The 19,012-nt window shown below is 41.8% G+C and overlaps 1 protein-coding gene across 1 annotated transcript in view; it reads left to right on the top strand.

The window, feature by feature from the left end:
- EMILIN2 (elastin microfibril interfacer 2) overlaps nucleotides 1–18,747 on the top strand; it is a 33,739-nt gene extending 14,992 nt beyond the window's left edge. The window contains exons 4-8 of the mRNA XM_071737239.1: nucleotides 1,716–3,650; nucleotides 9,666–9,998; nucleotides 11,146–11,184; nucleotides 17,510–17,647; nucleotides 18,340–18,747. Coding sequence (XP_071593340.1) covers nucleotides 1,716–3,650; nucleotides 9,666–9,998; nucleotides 11,146–11,184; nucleotides 17,510–17,647; nucleotides 18,340–18,677 — 2,783 coding nt within the window. The 3' untranslated portion in view covers nucleotides 18,678–18,747. The remainder of the gene's footprint in view (nucleotides 1–1,715; nucleotides 3,651–9,665; nucleotides 9,999–11,145; nucleotides 11,185–17,509; nucleotides 17,648–18,339) is intronic.
- The last annotated feature ends 265 nt before the right edge of the window (nucleotides 18,748–19,012 follow it).

The following is a 19,012-nucleotide window of genomic DNA, read 5'->3' as shown; positions in this document are numbered from 1 at the left end:
TTTTTCTTATCCTTAGTTGTTTACATATTCTCTGGAAGAATCAAGAATTACAGAGTTGTCACAGGTGGGAAAAAAAAAGAAAAAAAAAAAAGTCACCATGCCCACTAAAGCATATCCTGAAGCACCACATCCACACGGTTTTTGACACCTCCAGGGATGGTCACTCCACCACCTCCCTGGGCAATCCATTCCAGTGTCTGACTTCTCTTCCAGTAAAGAAATTCTTTCTAATATCTATTCTAAGCCTCCCCTGGTGCAATTTTAGGCCATTTCCTGTAGTTCTATCATTATTTACTTGAGAGAAGAGGCCAGCACCCACCTCACTACTACCTCCTTTCACCTAGTTGTAGAGAGCAATAAGGTTTTTGTAATGCTAACAACTCGTGTGTCTGTAAAGAAGTATATTTTCTTATTCACTTCTGCTTTTAAACATCATTGTGGATTTGTTGTGTTTTTTAGTGTCTGTAATAGTACATTTGAATTCTGCAGAGGTCTTTAGATTATGAATTGCATTAAAAATACAATGCAAAATCGCAATTAGGAATATGCATGATGTTTTAATAGAGTTTACCCTCCTGTGCATAATGGCAAAGATATATGGGATTATGCAAATAAAAGTAATCATGTGAATCTACATAATTAAATGTACTAAAGTAGTACTAAATGTTTGTTAAGTAATTGGTGGTCTAAGTGCAGGTTTGATTAATTACATACACTTAGTATCTTGACTTCCTAGTGCCTTGTTGATGAGAATCCCAGAAAATTCCCTTAAGGGGTCTACTTATCCATCCCCTAAGTTGGGATTAGTTGTGTCTGTCCAGAATCCAGTGTTGGAAATTCTGCAGCTCATATTTTCTGGCACTTCATTTTCTGTACAGCTATCAGGCCTCACCTTCACTTTCTCCAACTGAATCCCATTCTTCTTCTCCTGTCCCATCAGTAGTAGATATGGAAAAGTTTATTCCTTACCAGTGTGCAGGTATCTTGCAGAATATCAGTCTTCTTTCTCCTCTCCTCTCCTCCAGCCTCAGTAGTTCGTTCTAGGTGAAAAGGAGACGGCAGCTAAATGTCTGCTTTTGGATTTTTTTCATGCAGTGAGAAGAGTGCTCATGTTATTTTAATTTAACAGTTTGGGATGTTTAAAGCTTATGCTTATACATGCATACTTATTGACTACTTAGAGATGGGTCAGATAATTAGGTGTTTTTGAAGCAAGTGTGATAAACTGGGATATCTTGCACAACCTCATCCAGTATATGCATTTGGATCCCAGTTCAGCAAAATACTGGAGCACAAACCACTTAAATCATATGAATGATTGCCACTTAAGTTTTCAATGGGAATTCAGGAGCAGCACCTCCCAAATTATTATTGAAGGAGATGCAGTGACTCTAAGATGATCATGCTGTGATGTGTATGGATCTATAATGGTCTGTTATATATGCTATAGCTTACATCCACTGCTGAACAAGAAAGTGGGTCTGTTTGCTAATTTATTTATTGAATTGGTCAGTGTGCTAAAATTTTTAGTTTGGAGTGTTTTGATAGCATCTCAATTATAAACTACTGAAAAGAATACAAAAAAAGAGCAGGCATTATGCAGGTTAAATAATTCTTTGGGTTTAACGAAAAGTGAAATTAACCTTAGCTGGTTAAAACAAGATACCACTGGAAATATTTATATCCAAATTTTGCCTCTTATTTCCATGAAACAGATGCAGAACCAACAGAAGTGCCAGAACCTTCACCATATGAGAAAAAAATGCAGTTTTTGGAGGACGAATTGTTTAGACTTACACGATCAGTGCTTGAACTTCAGTCTTCTGTGGCAGGTGTGAATGAAAACCTGAAGCTGACTGTCCAGGAAGATGCTAGTAAGGTGCTGGTCACTTGGCTCAACAACCTTTACGACCGCCCAGAGCCTGATAGTGCTGTTGGTGGTGAAACAGATACTATTCATCTGCCTGGACTCCACAGCAATAAAGATCAAAAAGACCCATTTCTTGATTTTGAAGTGGAAGATTTAAAGTCTGAGCTAGCTGAGGTCAAGGAAGCCTTGAAGATGAGGAATGACAAGCTGGAGGAACTGAATGGAAAAGTAAAAGGCTACGAAGGACAACTAAAACAACTGCAGGAGGCAGCACGAGGGCCTACAATAACAATGCCCAGTGACAATATATATCAGGAATATATAGACTCAAAATTTGAGTCCCTCAGACAGGAAATACTAGAAGGATTTGAAAAGAAAATGGCAGATCTGAAGAACTCCTGTGAATACAAACTACAGGATATCCAACAGCAGTGTGATGACAATGAAAATAACTGTTTAGGAATAATTGATGTTATAAGAGGAAAAGAGAATGATTTGAGGAAAGAAATAAATAATCTCCGGACTCAGATTCCATCAAACAAGTCCAGTTGTTGCAAGGAGAGCGAGAGAAATGACTTAGACCAAAAATTAAAAGATTTAGATACGAAGATTGACAGAGTTGCAGAAGCACACAGGATTTTGAATGTCAGAATAGATAATGAAATCAGTCGATTGTCAACTCCAGATCTAGAAGACATGTTTGGTGAGAAGCTGGAGGAACTGGATGCCAGGATGAATGTTACAGAAAGAAATGCTGAAGAGCATTGTTTTTATGTTGAGGAAACTCTCCGCGGCGCTATAGCTACTGAGGTGGATGAACTGAGAGATTTGTTTGACCAAAAGCTACGGGCACTAGAAGATAGGCTGGGTGGCACTATTTTTGAGATTGCTAATACCACAGACCCAGATGGAATGTTTATTAATCCTGAGCCCATCTTGCCCAGTGATGCAGGGTTTGCCAATGAGCAATTTACAGCAGAGCTGAGTTTCCTGAAGAGCAAAGTACTGTCACTTGAACACCTCTGTGGGCAGAAATGTCAGTCCACACCACCAGGTAGGAAGGACCTTCAGAAAGAGTTAGAAAATTATAACAGCAAACACAATCACTTGCTTTTAAAAATGGAGAACAACTCAGCTCTTCTGCAGTCTCTAAATAACTCTCTTAATGAGAAACTCAACTTAATAAAGGGTAACCAACGTGACATCCAGAAAATGCAGCGGGATGTACGGGTATTCCGATATAGTCTAAATATCATGGATAAAGATATGAAAAATCTTCAAGATGGCTTGAATAGCTGCAAAGAGCAGCTTCTGGGTGTCAATTCTACCTGTAGAAAAACACAACGAGGTGTCTTCCGAAAAATCGATCAAATGCAGAGGACATTTGCAAATCAAACTGCTCATCCCAGTGATAATTGCTGTGGTGAAGTGAAGGAGAGACTAGAACAATTGAATGACAATATCCTGAATGATCTTGGCAAGTGCAAAGAAAAGACCCAAGGTATCCAGGAGGGTGTTTCAGATGTTGAGAGCAGGGTCTCTCATGTTGAAAAAGTTTGTGGCAAGCTGGACTCTGTCTCAGGTAACTTGCAGAAGATAAAAGAGGGTCTGAATAAGCATGTGAGCAGCTTATGGAACTGTATCCATGAAATAAATGGAACTATAGCATCTCATTCCACTGATATTTCTGGCCTCAAAAATTCGGTACGACAGTTTAATAGTCAGGTCTCCAAAATCACCACAGACATTGAAGGCATGCTGAAATCTCAGCCTGGCACAGGTAAGGTCTTCTTGCTTTTTTAAAGGCTTTTTTCAGTTTGTTTTTCAACAGGCTTGATTTTATGAATCATTTATAGAGGAACGAAACATGGGAGGAAAAATTTAATATTACACAATTTCTACTTTGTGTTCATAGTGACTCTAATTTTGGCTCTTTGCTCTAGAACACCACAGAGGACTCTGAGTGCTTTGAAAAGTATTATTAGAAAAAAAAATAAAAATAGGGAAGTCCTATGTGCTTACATGTTTACTTTGAGCCAGAATAAAGAGAGAGGGAAAACTAATGTTTTTGAATTGTGTGTTTCAAGTGAGTTTTAAGTAATAACTATCAGTGGGTATTACTCCAGTTCACTCGATTGGATTTTATTTTGGCTTAGTTTATTTTGTGTGAGATTATTCTTGGTTCCTTGGGGGGAAACTGAAAAGTAAATGAAGGAAAATCAAGTCAAAGGAATTCAAATTTATGTTAAGAAAGGTTCCCTGTAAGTTTTGTTCTTAGCATGAATTAATTACTACAATTCAGCAGCAACTCTTTGATATAGGACTTCTGCAAACAAGCTCTGGCCTATCTCGCTGTGGCAATGTAAGACTTGTGCTTCATAACTCTGCCAGGAGTTTGTATTCCCACGACGTGGTTGGTAAGCTGGCAATATGTGCATACCCCAGCTGGCAGTGTTTTCATGCCTCAGATGCTTCAGTTAGTGGTCCAACATCTTTGTCCAAATCGTCCTCCCCAGGTGGCTTTAAGTTTGTGCTGAAGTGGCGGAGAAGTACAGGCACAACCTCTTCTGCACAAAAGGCTTTGAAATGGTAAACCCTACACCTTGGTGAACCTTGCCATGACTGCTTAGAGAACTTGCCCCATGCTACTCGGTTCCTTCTGCAGTTCTCGCCCCAAATTTCAGTACTGTGTTGTTTTTCTGAGAGTCAAAGTTGACAGAAGGAAGCTGAGTTCCTGTTTCTGTTAGCATGACGCAGAAACATAGGAATTGGAGAAGGCTCTGAAATTGCACTCCTCAGCTAGTTGATGCTTCTGGTTTTAATTCTGTGCATGGGTGAGATAAATAAGAGGCCAATTTCTGTAACTGGACTTAAACCAGGAGAAGAGGTGTGGAGGGGAGAGAGCTTGTGGGCTGTGGCTGTTGGTAGTGGCTGGGGGAGATAAGATTATGGGATTGTGAGCACCTTTGCTTGAATGGAAAAGTTGTGCTTCATGGAAGGTCTGAAAGTAATTTCTGCAGGGAAGAATATCCTTTTCACTCCAAGGTGGAGTCTTGAAAGCCTGTGATAGATGAGTTTGTTCTGTTTAATTGCTGAGCACCAAATGTATTGAAGTGCTTGACACAAAAGTCCCCCTGAGATGAGCTCTTGTGTGAAATTAAAACAAACAAAAAAAAAAGCTTCTCTTCTTTTAAAGGGAGAAACGAAAGGGAATGCAGGGGATCTGTAAGTTTCAGGAATTTCTTTTGGTAAGATTTTTACTTAAATTCAACAGGTGAACAGACCTCCACCTCTAAAATTTTACAAAAGCAGACCCAGTCCCTATTAAATGCAGCATGATTGTATTTATATAATCCTGTTTCTCCTCAGTCTCACCCAGAATTTGCACTAGGGACTAACACTGGAGAAAGATCCAAGATACATACGGTAATCCTTCTTCTGCCATTTAAAGCAGGTGTTCAAGCTGCCTCATGGGTTGTATTCATCAGCCCCTATCATGGTGTTATAAAGCATTAAAAAGCCTCAGTGTGCCTGGATTTCTGTATCATGCATAATGCTGCAATAATTAAAGGACAACATCCAGCATTGGGTGTTACAGCCTGGGGCAGAGCAGTGCTGCTGGTGCTGGGCTGAGGTACTCTGAGCATCCCTCACTGCTGTGGGGTGCCCCTGGCCTCTGAAGGATCCATGAAGTATCCCCAGATGTTTCCCATTACAATAGCACTGTCTGGCACAGCAGTCCATTTTGGTGGCTGGAATTGCAGAAAGATTTTGGCAAAAGAGCCTTTTTTGGAAGCTGTTTGGGATCCCCGTTTCATGCATTGGGTACGGCTTGAACTGCTTTTATGCCCATGATCTGCAGCATCATCTCTGATTTTCAGCATCACTGCAAAATAAGCTTTTTGGTCCTGGCTGCAGATGGTGTTGAATTTCTGATGCACTATTTGCCAGTGTATCATAGCATTTAGATGATGTAATTTGAATTCGGGAGGGTGGAAACAGAAACAAATTGTTACTAATAACAGTTGTTGGGGGCGGTAAGGCAAGGATACATTGCAAGAAATATGATATAAAATGATATCAAGCAGTGTAAACCCAGTGTACTGTAAACCTGAGCAAAGTCAAATTACCCTGATTTTAGGAATATGGCAGTGTTTTCTTCAGAGTTTTTTATTAGGGGATTTGAAGTGCCCCAGTTCAAACTAACAAGCCAGGTTAGTGAATGACTGTCAGATCCCCTTGCAAGAGGTCAGAACTGTATTTTATTTATTATAATTTCTGGTGAGGGTAGCACAGTGTCCTGCCATTCATTGTACACAAGGCAGTGTACAATGGTACACTGGCAGTGGTGAGGGCAGTTGTGGGTCTGCTCTAAGCTCATAATGCATGATGTTCTTGCCAAGGTAATGTAATCCAGCAGCTCCTTCTCCACCTTAAATGGTGACTGTCCCCAGCTCCACATCTTTCAGGGTAATTTGATTGAATTCTCATTGTACACTGTGCATCTCTGCAGGTACATTTGCTCCTCAAATGGCATGAAACTGAAAGCAGTGTTGAGATTAGTGGTCTTTTTAAACTTACTGCCTATTCATATAGATTCAGGAAGTTTTCCAGGAGCCAGAAGTGTTGTCTTGCAGCCAGATACCATGCTGGGAGAGCAGTTTGCTTTGGTTACAGTTATTTGACTGGAACTGCAGTTCCTCTGGTAATTTTCTCTGCAGCAGGGCTTCAAAAGTTAAATATTGTTTGTTGGAGCTATAGTCTAAGAAGCCAAATGTATGGTCTATGCAGCATGGATATAAGGACAACATAAAATCTTAGTGTAGTGCAAAATGGTACTTTGTAACTTCATTGTCAAATCCTTTTGGTGTTGATATAAGAAAATTCAAATCAGGCCTTTTTGGCTTATTGTGAATGCAGTCACAGATTGCTTTGCTCACTAGTTTGTTTTATGCACTTTTTTTCTATGTGTTTTGGGTGCTGAGGAGAACATGGTTGGGGCAGAACCATACCAGAAATGGGTGCACCTCAAAGATCCACCTGCCTCATGCATCCAATCCACTGCTTGTCTTCTTTCCCAGTAAATCATTCCTTCTTGATTGAAGCAAACTGCAGATGAAAGCTGCCTGCCTGAATAAACTGAATAAAAGAAAATATTTTTGAGAGGAGGAGGGGAAACAAGAGCATTCTTATTCCAGCTGAGGAGGAAGACTTCTCCATCTGTTTCAGTTGTGGATGGGCATGTGAGAACAGAAGCTGTTGCCAGACAGGGTAACCAAGTTTTCACTCACAACAGTGATGAGAGGCAAGGCAGGAAGGACACTCAAGGCAATGTTGCAGTCCTCAGCTGTGTGATGACCTCAGCTCTGCTCTTTGCCTTCCCAGATAGATGGGAAGATGATGGGCAAGATTTCTGTTTTGTCTGCTGCTCAGAAAAGCTTAAGCAGGTCCATCTAAGTTCACCCCAGCCTTCGTTGGGAGTATCATGTTCTCATTGTCTTGTGAATCAAAAATACATGTTACAGAACTGAACATCTGGATAGGGTGGCTCCAGCATTATCATCTTTATCTTGTGATTTATTTATATGTTGTCTTGCTGTGATGCATCTCAGTAGAAGAGGCCAAAAGGTTGGCAAAGTTGGCAGGCCAGATCCCTCTCAACCCACACATATCTGACTCCTGGCTAACGTTGAGCTTTAGGCAGATAATTTTGGATTTAGCTCTATGGAGATGTAGTTGTATAATTCTGAATATTGCTGACTTCATGCTGCATGGAAGGAAGCAGTTTGCACAGGATACAGGATTTGTGCTGTGGGTGGTTATTTAAAGGTTTAGCAAAGCAAGCAGACACATGTATTCATTTGCCTTGTGTCAGCCCAAGTAGCTGTCTTACCAGAGCTCAGCTTAACTGGCTTGAGAAATGAGAATTACGTGCATCCCACTGTAAAGTATTTTGTCAAATTGTGTTTTGGACAAGGTTAATCTGAAGATCTCACTTTAAGGTCTAAATCTGTACCACTGTGGACAGAAGATGCCTCACTAAGTTAACAACTCTGTTAAACAATTAATTTTGATACTGTAAGTTTTTTTTAAAAACAAACAAACAAACAAAAAGTGTTTTAATCCTGGGATTTTTTTCTAAAATAATTTTAATCTGTATCAAGGGAATACTTCATTCTTCGTTCTGCTTTATGGACAGAGTTACCAAGGGCACTTCAGTCCAGCTTTGTGGTGCATTGCTTGTGTAAGTTTCAATCCTCATGACAGTTCAAGTCAGCCAGCAAAGCTTGGAAGGATTTTTTTTTTTTCTAGCAAATGAATGCAGGTGGTATGAGACTATGACTTCAGACAGCCTCCCAGTGCTCCAGAAGGCTTATGTGCACTTTTTATGAGACTGGAAACAAAAACGGAGATCCACAAGGGTGAAGTGCAGGTGCCAAGTAGTCACAAAGCAGCATGTGGGTTACCAGTGACCCAGTGACACTGTCTGGACCCCAGCCACACATCACAGCCAATACCTCTGTGACTCGGTCTCAAACTTTCACCCCCTCAGCAGAACCAGGGGAAGTTTTGCACCACATCTACTTCTGAGCAGAGCCATTTGGTTTTGCTCCAGCCACTGATCAATCTACTCAGGCTGGTTTTGGACTGTGATGAATTGAAGTATTTCATTCTGACCACTGAGACCCGAGAGCATTGGTCTCCACTGTGGCTCATGGCAGACATCTCTGGTGTGACAAGTGGCACCAGATACATTTACAAGGGGATGTTTTTCCATTTCCCCATAAACTCACTTCCATTTCTGCACCTAAAGCCATCCTTTAGTCTCAAAATGCAACCAAAATAACCAATGCTAATGGTTAGTTTAGAATGAAATTCTAATCGTTCTCTGTAAAAGCTCTCATTGTATCTGCTAAAATCTACACATTTATAAATTCCTATTTTAATGTAGATGTAGTTCAGCTTCATTTTTAGGAGGATAGTGCATTCTTAAGTATAATCTAGGACTTTGTTTTTATGAATAAGCCATAATTCCTATAAAGGGCTTAAAACTGCACCAGATACACAAATGAAATCAGTGTTCAACCCTGATGTCATATATGTTGGCTGCCCTACTGGAAAAGTCTTTTAATGGTGTCTCTTCCCTTTAAAAATAAAGGCTTTTCTGGTCAATTATATCCTCGGGTTCTGCCTTCATTGAGAGAAAATATTAGTAATGGGAGCCTTTGGAATTTTAAAATGGTTCCTTTAAAAAGTAGAGAAAAATGATGTAAGTCAGTGTTCTTTTACCCAGGTTTTTTTGCTGTGGATAATTTTTATGGTAGTGCTACAGGGTCAGATAAGAATGAGAGTGCCTGGTGCTAGGTGTTGTGTGAATACAGAGTCAAAAGTAGGAGTGATGGGTAGGAAGAATTCAGGAGACATGAAGTGAAAGTAGAGATAGAGCAATGCAATGGACGTGGAGGCACTGGTGGGAATAGGTTGGACACGCAATCCTCTTGGTGCAGAGTATAAAATCTGGACTAGCAGGTGAGTGTTCATGGGTTATTTTGACTGCTGCTTGTCCTGGCTTAAGGCTGCCTTTTCTCCTTTCCCTGTCCCACAGAAAGGGTGAGTCTGTTGTAGTGCAAGAAAGGAAGAGTTTTCCCAGCGCAGTCTTGGGCTTTAGCGGAAAGGTGGCCTCAAATTTAGTCCTGTTTTATTTTAAAGTATATTTTTAACCAAATTATGCAATTTTATGTACTATTTTAGACAAATCATTCTGTATCTTTCCTCTTCTTTCATCATTTCACAGGGCAATCAGAAGTAGGACAGCAGCCATTGCCACCACGACCACCTCTGCAGCCCCAGCCTGGCATCTCCCTGTTGCCATCAAGGCCAAGGATACAACCTCCACGACAGAGGATCCCCCTCCAGCCACCTCAGCCAAGACCTCTTCCACGTCCAGCACTTCCAGGGTCAGAAGTTATGCCATTCGTGCCTGGAACAACCGGGATCATCCTGGAGACTGGAGAGGCAGGGCCTCCAGGCACTGTTTTAATGTCAGGCAGAGGGCGGCTTAGGAGTGCGGATGGCCAGGCTGGTCAGAGTACCATGCCCATTGCTGAAGGGTATGCTGGGGCACCAGGTGAGAGAACCAAACTAATAGTGACTCACTCCTTGCTCTAAAGAGATGACAACTGAGATACATTGTGCTTTTCCTGCCACCTTTCACAGAATCATATGGTTTGGGTTGGAAGAGGCCTTCCAGATCATATAGTGTCTTCATAATCAAGATCATATAGTTCCAACCGCCCTTCCACAGGGAAGGGATACCTCCCACTAGACTCCAGGCCCCATCCAACCTGGCCTTGAACACTTCCAGTGATGAGGCATTCACAGCTTCCCTGGACAACCAGTGCCAGCGTCTCACCACCCTCAGTGAAAATAATGTCTTCCTAACTAACCTAAATCTCCCCTCTTCCAGTTTAAAGCCATTACCCCTTGTCCTATCACTTACAGGCCCATGTAAAAGTCCCTGTCCAGCTTTCCTGTAGCCCCTTCAGGTTCTGGAAGGCTGCTTCTGGTTTCCCTGGAGCCTTCGCTTCTCTGGGCTGAACAACCCCAACTCTCTCATCCTGTCTTTATAAGAGAGGTGCTCCAGCCCTCTCATCATCTTCATGGCCCTCCTCTGGACTTGCTCCAACAGCTCCCTGTCGTTCCTGTGTTGGGGGCTCCAAAACTGGACACAGTACTCGATGTGGGAACTCACTAGAGTAGGATAGAGTGTGAGAATCCCCTCCCTTGACCTGCTGCTGCTTTCAGCCTTCCCTGGGTGCCCATTGCAGCCGCTCCTGGGAACGGGGTCATGGCAGAGGCGATTTGTGAATGATCCTTTTTGAAGCCTCCAGTTGGCCACAGAAGCAGGGGAAACACATTCAGTGCCAGTTTTGTTGCCTTTGCCAAGGCTGCACAAAACATGAGGTCAACAGGGCTGATGTAAACTCCTTGGTGCCTGCTGCAGTCTTTCCACTAGGAAAACTTAAATTAATTTTTTTTTCCCTTGCCAGGGTGGCTTGCAGTGGATTGAATGCATTGTAGTACAAATTTGTTTTTCTTTGCCATGGCTGTCCCAGCTTAACAGTAATTGAGCAATACATAGGAGATGCTACTTGGTAGGTATTTTAGTAGGTTGTTGCTGTAGCAAATGGTGTATTTAGGAAGATTGCAGCAACACTTTGTCATAATGTATTCTCATTATGTACTGTGTGACACATACTACTTTTTCTTTGTAGGATATCCAAAGCTGCCTCCTCCTACAGTGGACTCACAAGGTAAGGCAACTGTTTGCAAGAAATTTTTTACACAGGTACTTAATCTTTGTTTCAGTCCCTGAAAAGTCAGTTTAGAGAAGAAGGTGTTGGTTTTTATTATTTAAGTATAGCATCGAGGAAAATCCAACTGGTTTTTGCTGTACCCAAGCAATAAAACATAATCTGCAACCTCTGAGGTTTTGAAAAATCATTTGGTTTGTTTATTTCAAGTTTGTTGTTTCAGTGTTTGTTTTAAATACAAAGTATTTCTGTTTCCTAGCAACTGCCAGTACTGACTGATCCTTTTTTTTTTTCCTTTCAAATGAAGAAATATATATTTTTTTTCCTGACAGTTTTAATATTTTTAGCAAGATATGAATAAGGCCAAGACTGAGATGTTGAAGCACTGTTAGTATCTGAGCTAGGGCATGAGTTGGTTCCTCCTCATGGGAGAGTTTTGAGCTTTGCTAGAAATCACAGGGGCTTGTGTTCCTAACTTCAGTGAAAGCAGGAGTGCTGCCACTGCCAACTACAGTTAAAAAAGATTCAAAATGCAGTTTTCTTGGCTTGGTAGGCTATTTTTTTATATATAAGTGTTAATCTCACTGTTTATTTATGGATTTGTATGATGAACAGGTACAGATCTTGTGTGGGACATGCTATCTTGATAAATATGTTGATTGAGTGCTACTTGCCCTACAACTTCATACTCAAGATCTTATCAAACCCTGGGGGATGGTATCCTGGATCAAAGTGAATATTCCCACACCCTCTTCAAAAATAGTGATTTAATCTAAGATGTTAGGTTGAGGAAATAGGAGAAATAGATGAAAATAAAACATTAGGGCTTTATGGCATCTAAAATCCTGCCCTTGGGACTTAGTTTGATAGACCTAACAAAATCATAGATAATCTGAAGACTAGTCTGAGGATTGAAAAAAAGAATTGTAAAGAGTTCACAGTGTAATTCTGACATTTATACTTTTGACTTAAAAATCTGTTGTAGCCTTAAAGCAATCTTTTTGCATTTGAGGATTGTGGTGGAGCCTTAAAGCAACCTTTTTGCATTTGGGTGTTGTGGTGTGAACAAGCAGGAATAGATGAGGCTTCTGGAAGAGGATGAGAAGTAAAGAAATGTTCGTTTATCTTGGTTACAGCAAAGCCAACAGAGATTTCTGATTTTTTTAATAAACGGATTTCCTGGGGGTTTTATTCCACTTTGTACAACCCATTGCTGTTTATAGACAGCAGCATTTTAATAAGTTTATCCTAAAACTGTGTGAAACAGTAGGTGGGTGTTAAAAGCATTGAAGGGCATGCTGTGGCAGGCAGTGTGCTTGTTTGCTGCTTGGTGGAACATGGGGCAAGAAATGTTAATCACCCTGGGATCCAGAGAGATGTGGCCTTGGCCAAAGAATTCCTTTTCCTGTCAAAATATGTTATGCCTGCTGATCTAACTTCCCAAAAAGAGCCTTGCAAATCCCAATGACAGGGTACAGTCATAGGAAACAGAGAGGTAAGGATGGTTCAAATAGCTATTAGACTTCCATGGAGTTAGAGTAAATTTACATTTGTTGTCTCTAATGGCCAGTGCCTGCTTACAAACAGTAAAGAAAGAGCATTTTGGGGTAGAATTCAGCAGTTAACAGTGTTGTGGGAATGAACAGTTGGGGAAGGGAAGACTTTTGGCTTACTGGAGGAGGAACTTAATGCTTAAACAGGGCATCAAGGAAACCTTAATATTTGATTCACGCAAGACCACAGTTTGTGTCTTTGCCAGTCTTCTCCCAGTATGTTTTGTGGTACTGAAATTCAAATTTGAAAGAAAATCAGACCCTCTTGTACTACTGTTCCTGAAATAAGAAGCTTGTACTATTAAATTGGCCTTCTAAGTAGTCTCATTTCTGTTTCTGAATAGCTTCTGTTATATAAAAGCACTGCTTAGGAAGATGTTGAGGCTTCCCACTCTGTCCTCTGGGATTAAGCTGGTGCTCTCCTTGAATGCTGAGGCACGATTTGAATACTTCCAATACTGAAGAATTTCTTGAGTTGTTCAGATACATTTGGTATTTGTTTACCTGCATCTTAAGAGTATAACTCTGTGGGTAAAGTTCTTCAGACTTAGAAGTATGAATGAGGCACTATAAGTCACAATATTACACATTAACTCTGTTTTCATAGGCGAGTTTATGGCAAAGGTGAGTTCAGTGTCAGGACCTTAGAGAATCTGCCTAATCCCTTTTAATATAGAAAGAGTTGAACCAATTGTTGTTTAAATAAAACATCAGCAGCAAATGTTACTGAAGCATGGCAGCTTTACAGTTATGAGAATTTTGGTTTGCTAGAGCAAGGAAGATTGCAGAGGCCAAAGTAATGAACTAGCCAATGAACTGGTCTGGGAACTGATGAGAAAATGCTTGTACAAGCCCCAGGTCATACAACTAAGCCAAGGCAGAGCCAAGAAGAGGATGTGGACATTCTGTTCAGCATACAGAGAGGGTCACAGTGAAAAAAATCCACTGAAAGCACAAACTGCTTTCCCTACCCTGCCCCCTCATGCAGAATGCATTGTTATTTGTGTCCTTAACTCTGCAGTTTCAATGCAGAGTGGTTGCTTCTCTCTAAAAAAGTCATTGTAGGGTGTGATAAAGAAAACATCTGAGCTAGTGAGCCCTATCACTGCGCAGACACTGCTCTATCTATATATTTGTGCAGATAAAGGGCTAACTGTTTTTTGGCTTTTAAATTCTTTTTACTTGTCTGATACTCAGCCATCTTTACTTTCTATAGGACTTCAAGCAGCAAGCCTGTAGGATATGTTTCAGATATAAAGCCATGATGGTACTTCAGTGGTGGCTTTTTTACCACGATGGTGTTGCAGATGGTCTTTAATTTGAAGAAAGAGCTTACTGAATACATAAATTACCTCACCATGCTTGCCATGGGTTCTGCTGCGTGTCCAGCTCTTTCTTTTGATCACTGGGCAGGGAGGGGCATTCTCATGGGTTCACAGCACTGGCTGAGCACTGAGAAACTGAGTTTACTGAATGCAAGGTAAAGAACACGTTGTCACCCACAGTGACACCAGTGGCTGTGTTTTGCTGTTGTTTGCATGAGAGAACAGCACAATTCACAGAAGTGTGCTGAGGGATGGGGTAGGGGATGGTTATCTGTGCAAAGAGTGGTAGGTAAGCATTAGGGCAAAACTTCTCTTGCTGCAGTGTGGAAATTGTAAGAGCATGAAGAGCTGTTAAGGACAGACTCAGGAGAAAAGTAGCTGTGTCTTCATAATGAGCTATGTTATCATCTGCATCAGAAACACTGACTTAGCAGAGCTAATGGGCCTCATTTTTTAAGCACTGGCTCATGGTTAGTACTGTGCTGTGCTGCCTGGCCATGCCATGAGCAGAGACAATGTGTCTAGAAATGGGATGTGTTAGGGTCAAGCTGAAGAGATGATAAAAATAATTTTTTTAAAAAAGGTGAGGAAGTGATAAATTGCTGATATTTTTGTCCCATTTGCTCTAACTGAAATTATGCACTTTGCTCTCGTTTAGATTTAGGAGTATTGGCCATGCAGAGGAAATCTGACATATCCTCCCTACTCCTGCCATATGCAAAGGAGTTGTGAGTGCATATAGACAGATGAATTACATCCTTACAGTCTCTCTTCTGTGTAGGTTCTTGGAGAGTCCTTCTTCCAGTCACTGAACATTTCTCAGCAGCACCATAATACTTGGTTATTTTTCCTTCTTTCATCTTGATAGAAAATGCCTATGCTGTGCTGCTGTGCTCTGTTTTGTTGTGATTATTTTTCTTCTCTTTCCTTCTGGTCCTTAGACTCTGTAGGAAGTATGAACTGTTCTGGGAAGTCAAAAGAGAGGTGTAGAATCAGAAATACAACTACCAGATGGGCAGAAGTAGATGTAACCTAGCAAAGGCCACCCACGTATCTCCTGTGGTCTTTTGACCCCCCAGAATACTTGCTTATGTTGCCATGAACACACATCCCTGCAGCTGCTGACATATGTCCGTATATCAAGTGAAACCTTTTTGAGTACATCTAAAGAGTTTTTTTTTCCTCTCCCAGAACCTGCAAAACTGATTTTTCTATTTTGTGGTTAAATCTTTTATGAAACTTCTTGTGTTCCTCACAGTTTCTTCATAAGAGCTGTGCGTACAGTCCCGAGCTTTTAAAACTTTTCTACATGATTTTTATAATTTCCACAACACTGACTGCTTTAGTGATAGCAGTTTCCAAGCCTTCACCTTGCCTGGAGAAGCTGAACTTTGATCTTTGCATGAAGAAAAGTGTTTGCAAGTGAGGGCATGTAAGTGGAGGTTGTTAACTCTCTGTAAGGTTCTGCAGAAGCTCTGCTGAGAGCTGCCAGTGGGACTTGAGGAGCTTCAGACAGGCACAGTTCCAGCTGGAAGCAGGGAGGAGGGTGAGGGAGCAGAGATGTGTTCTGTCTTTCCTGAACTTCCTTATATTGCCCACTGAACTGAACTATAAGGGTATTTAGACAGGTTTAAGACTTCTCCTTTGGACAAGCACAGATGGTATATTAAACTAGGCTGTAGATCTGAGAGGTAATTTCAGCAGCAAACTCTTAATAACCATTCCAGCAATTAGTCTTGAAGGATGCACGGTGAGGCAGGGTGGGAGTTGCTCCATTGCCCAGATGAGAGCAACTCAAAGAGAACTGCAGCTCCTGCAGAGGGAGAAGACAGTGTTTCTGGGCAGTGTGTAGTGTCTGCCACCTCTGCAGAATGACCACAGGGGAGAGAAACCTTTCCAAGTGAGCCAACAAGAAGCTGAGGTGCATTTGCAGTTGATTTGAGTCTTAGGGTAAGCTAAGGATACAATGAGATGCTCTCTGTAAGTAGTGTGGTGTTAAGGTGCTGGAACGTGACAAAAGCTGCTTACTTAAGTAGACTTCCTGCAGTTAATTTTGGTCCTTTCAAATAATCTCATCTTCACTCACAGGAGTACCTGCAGGCACACTGGCAGGAGGGACTAATAAAAAAGTGTTTCGGTCTGTTTTCTGAGCATGAGACAAAGTACTGAATAAGGAGATTTCCAAAGATACAGGAGGCAGATGGTTACTAGCCCCCAAGGGAAATCAAGGTAGTTATTTACCATTTCTGAAGATGCAGGCATGTCTTCTGCTTCCCTTCTCTTCCCAACTCCCTGTGCCAAATTATTCAGAAAAAAAAAAAAAAAGCAAAAAAAAAAAAAAAAAAAAAAAGCAAAAGCATAGCATTTGTATATTCACATGTTTTGTCACTTTTAAACTTCAGTTTTTAAGTGATATAATCTGAATTGAACATTGTTTGCTGATTGGCATCTCATATTGAGAGAACAGAAAACCAAAAGTGCATTTTAACAAAGGCAGAAGGAGCAAGGGTGGGACAGCATGGAGAAGACACGGGGCCTAACCTGGACAGGGTAGAACACAAAGAGCATCTAAGGACACTTCTGAGTGGAATTGCTGTTTAGTTTATTGTCTAAACAAAGCAACAAGGGCTGACTTCTGGCAGTGTGTCCTGCTTTAGTGTTAAGAGGAAAGGGAACTAAAATGGGACTAATAAGTGGTCAATCCCTAGACACTTGCCATGAAGTCAGTCTGTTAAAAGTAGAAATTTGTCTTAATTGTCTAAACTGTATTTCATCCAACACCAGTCTAAGGGCAGTGTTTAGTTAGCAAGCAGGCAGCAGTTATAAAGTACCTCAGGCTCTGGCCTGGTGAGAAAAAAATAAAGTTGTGGAGTGACAAGTCCCACAAAAGTGAAGTGCTGGAGAAAGAAGTCCCACGGTGGTTCTCTTTGCTTGAGTGCCAAAGTGTTCCTTCTTTTAGCTACTTTCACTACCCTTCAGCAGAGGAGAAGGGATCCAAGCTGCACACAGCTTCTCTGTGTATCTAGGGGAGGTGGCATGAGCCACACACCTTTATGTCACTTTATGTTGCCATTGTGACAGTGACAGAGGACAAAGATGTCCAAGGACAGCCTCGAAGGTCTGTGGCAGGAACAGTGGTGGATTGAGAGGTGGCAGGATTTCTGCTGCCAGCATTCACAAGGCATGTACCTTTTCCTTAGAAGAAAAAAAAAAACACAGAATCTGTGGCCAAAGGGAGAATTTTATGGTGCTCTGTAAATATTATGATGAGACACCTGGGAGCTGGGCCAGCAATACCTATCCTGCTGATTCTGGCATCCCTCAAGCAACAGGGTTAGTCCTAGGAGAGTGTGTACAGGAACAGAGACACTGGGTTACAAAGCATGACAGGGAGAGGCTGTGTTGTCATCCTGATGTGACTCTGACTCATGTTGTTACCCATTTTAGGACCTGCTGCTGCTGCTGCAGCCTCTCTGGTGTCATTTTCTGCTGGGCTCACACAGAAGCCTTTCTCCAGTGATGTCGGTGTAGTTCACTTCAACAAAGTGCTCGTGAATGATGGGGACTATTATAACCCAAATACAGGTAACACCCAAAAAACAGACCCACAGAGATGCCAGCTGAGCAGTACTGTGGGTTACCAAAGTTTGATGCTATCTCAGGCCTTGCTGGGGCATTGAGCAAAATAAGTCCATCTAAACCAGATATATAGGGGTAAAAGCTTCCCTTGGATGTGGACAGGGACACATTTTGCCACTGCTGGTTTTCTACAACTGCCCAGCAATACTGAGGCCCAGCTCCTCAACCCACCCCAGGGCAGCTGAGCCCAGGTATCAAAGGTGAGGTTCCCTGCTAAGCCACCTCACTGCAGCTCAGCCAGCTGGGTGCCTGGGGAAGAGGAGTGAGGGAAATGATGCCCACAGCTCCCTTATAGCTGTGATTGAGTTCTGCCACCTTCCCAATCACTAGCACAGCACGTGGGTGCCCCTTGCCTCTTCACCCAGGTCTGAGCCATGGAAGCTGCTTAGGCCAGGAAGTTTCTGAATATGGATGAGAGCTGCCCATGCCCTGAAGGAGTGGTGGGTTCTAACCCAAAAGCAGCAATCCTTTGGCTTCGTGCTTGCTGCCAGGTGTCCAGATGCCCAGGAGGCTGAGCTTGTCACAGTTATCTGCATGTAGCATCGGGTAACCCTCATCCCTTTGTCACTGTCCTTAGAGCAGTCAGGTCTCTCCATTTTGAATAACTCCAAAAAGCTCAGTCTGTCTCTCTTCTTCAGGCATTTTCACATCACCATACGAAGGGCGCTACCTGATCACTGCTGTCCTGGCCCCAGAGAGGGATGAGTACGTAGAAGCAGTGCTGTCTGTCTCCAATGCAAGTGTGGCTCAGCTCCACACGGCTGGGTACAGAAGGGAACTCTTGGAGTATCACAAACCCTACTCGGGGAGACAGACCTGTGGTGGTCCTGGGACGTTCCACCTTGTTCTTCACCTCAAAGCAGGAGATGAAGTGAACGTTGTTGTCACAGGAGGCAAACTGGCCTACACAGACTCTGATGAAATGTACTCTACGTTTAGTGGAGTTCTCCTTTATCCTTCCATTTCTCATGTTTAGGTTTACCTTGAACAGGAGAAAAGGGTAAGATATGCAGAAGTTGTGTAATAAAATTCAAAGCTTTAATATATTCAGTTTATGTATTTGATTTCAGTGATGGGTTTATAGTCTATGCTGAGACCTTTCTCCTGTCCCCTGTTTCCAGAGGTAGCTACAAAAGATATTTCTGTGGCTAAATTAACTCCTTCCCAAGCTCTTGTTTACTGGTACAAGCAGAACAACAAATGTGTTCTCAGTAGATACTTCTCCACTCTGCTCATGCTATCCCTTGTAAAATTGCTTTTGCAGTCTTCTCCCTATGTTTTCAAATTGTCCCTGGTGTATCAAAGTTTACA

Source organism: Heliangelus exortis, chromosome 2, assembly GCF_036169615.1.
Source record: "Heliangelus exortis chromosome 2, bHelExo1.hap1, whole genome shotgun sequence".
NCBI lineage: Eukaryota > Metazoa > Chordata > Aves > Apodiformes > Trochilidae > Heliangelus > Heliangelus exortis.
The sequence above is the reverse complement of the archived record's forward strand: the minus strand, read 5'-3'. Positions and strand labels throughout refer to the sequence as shown.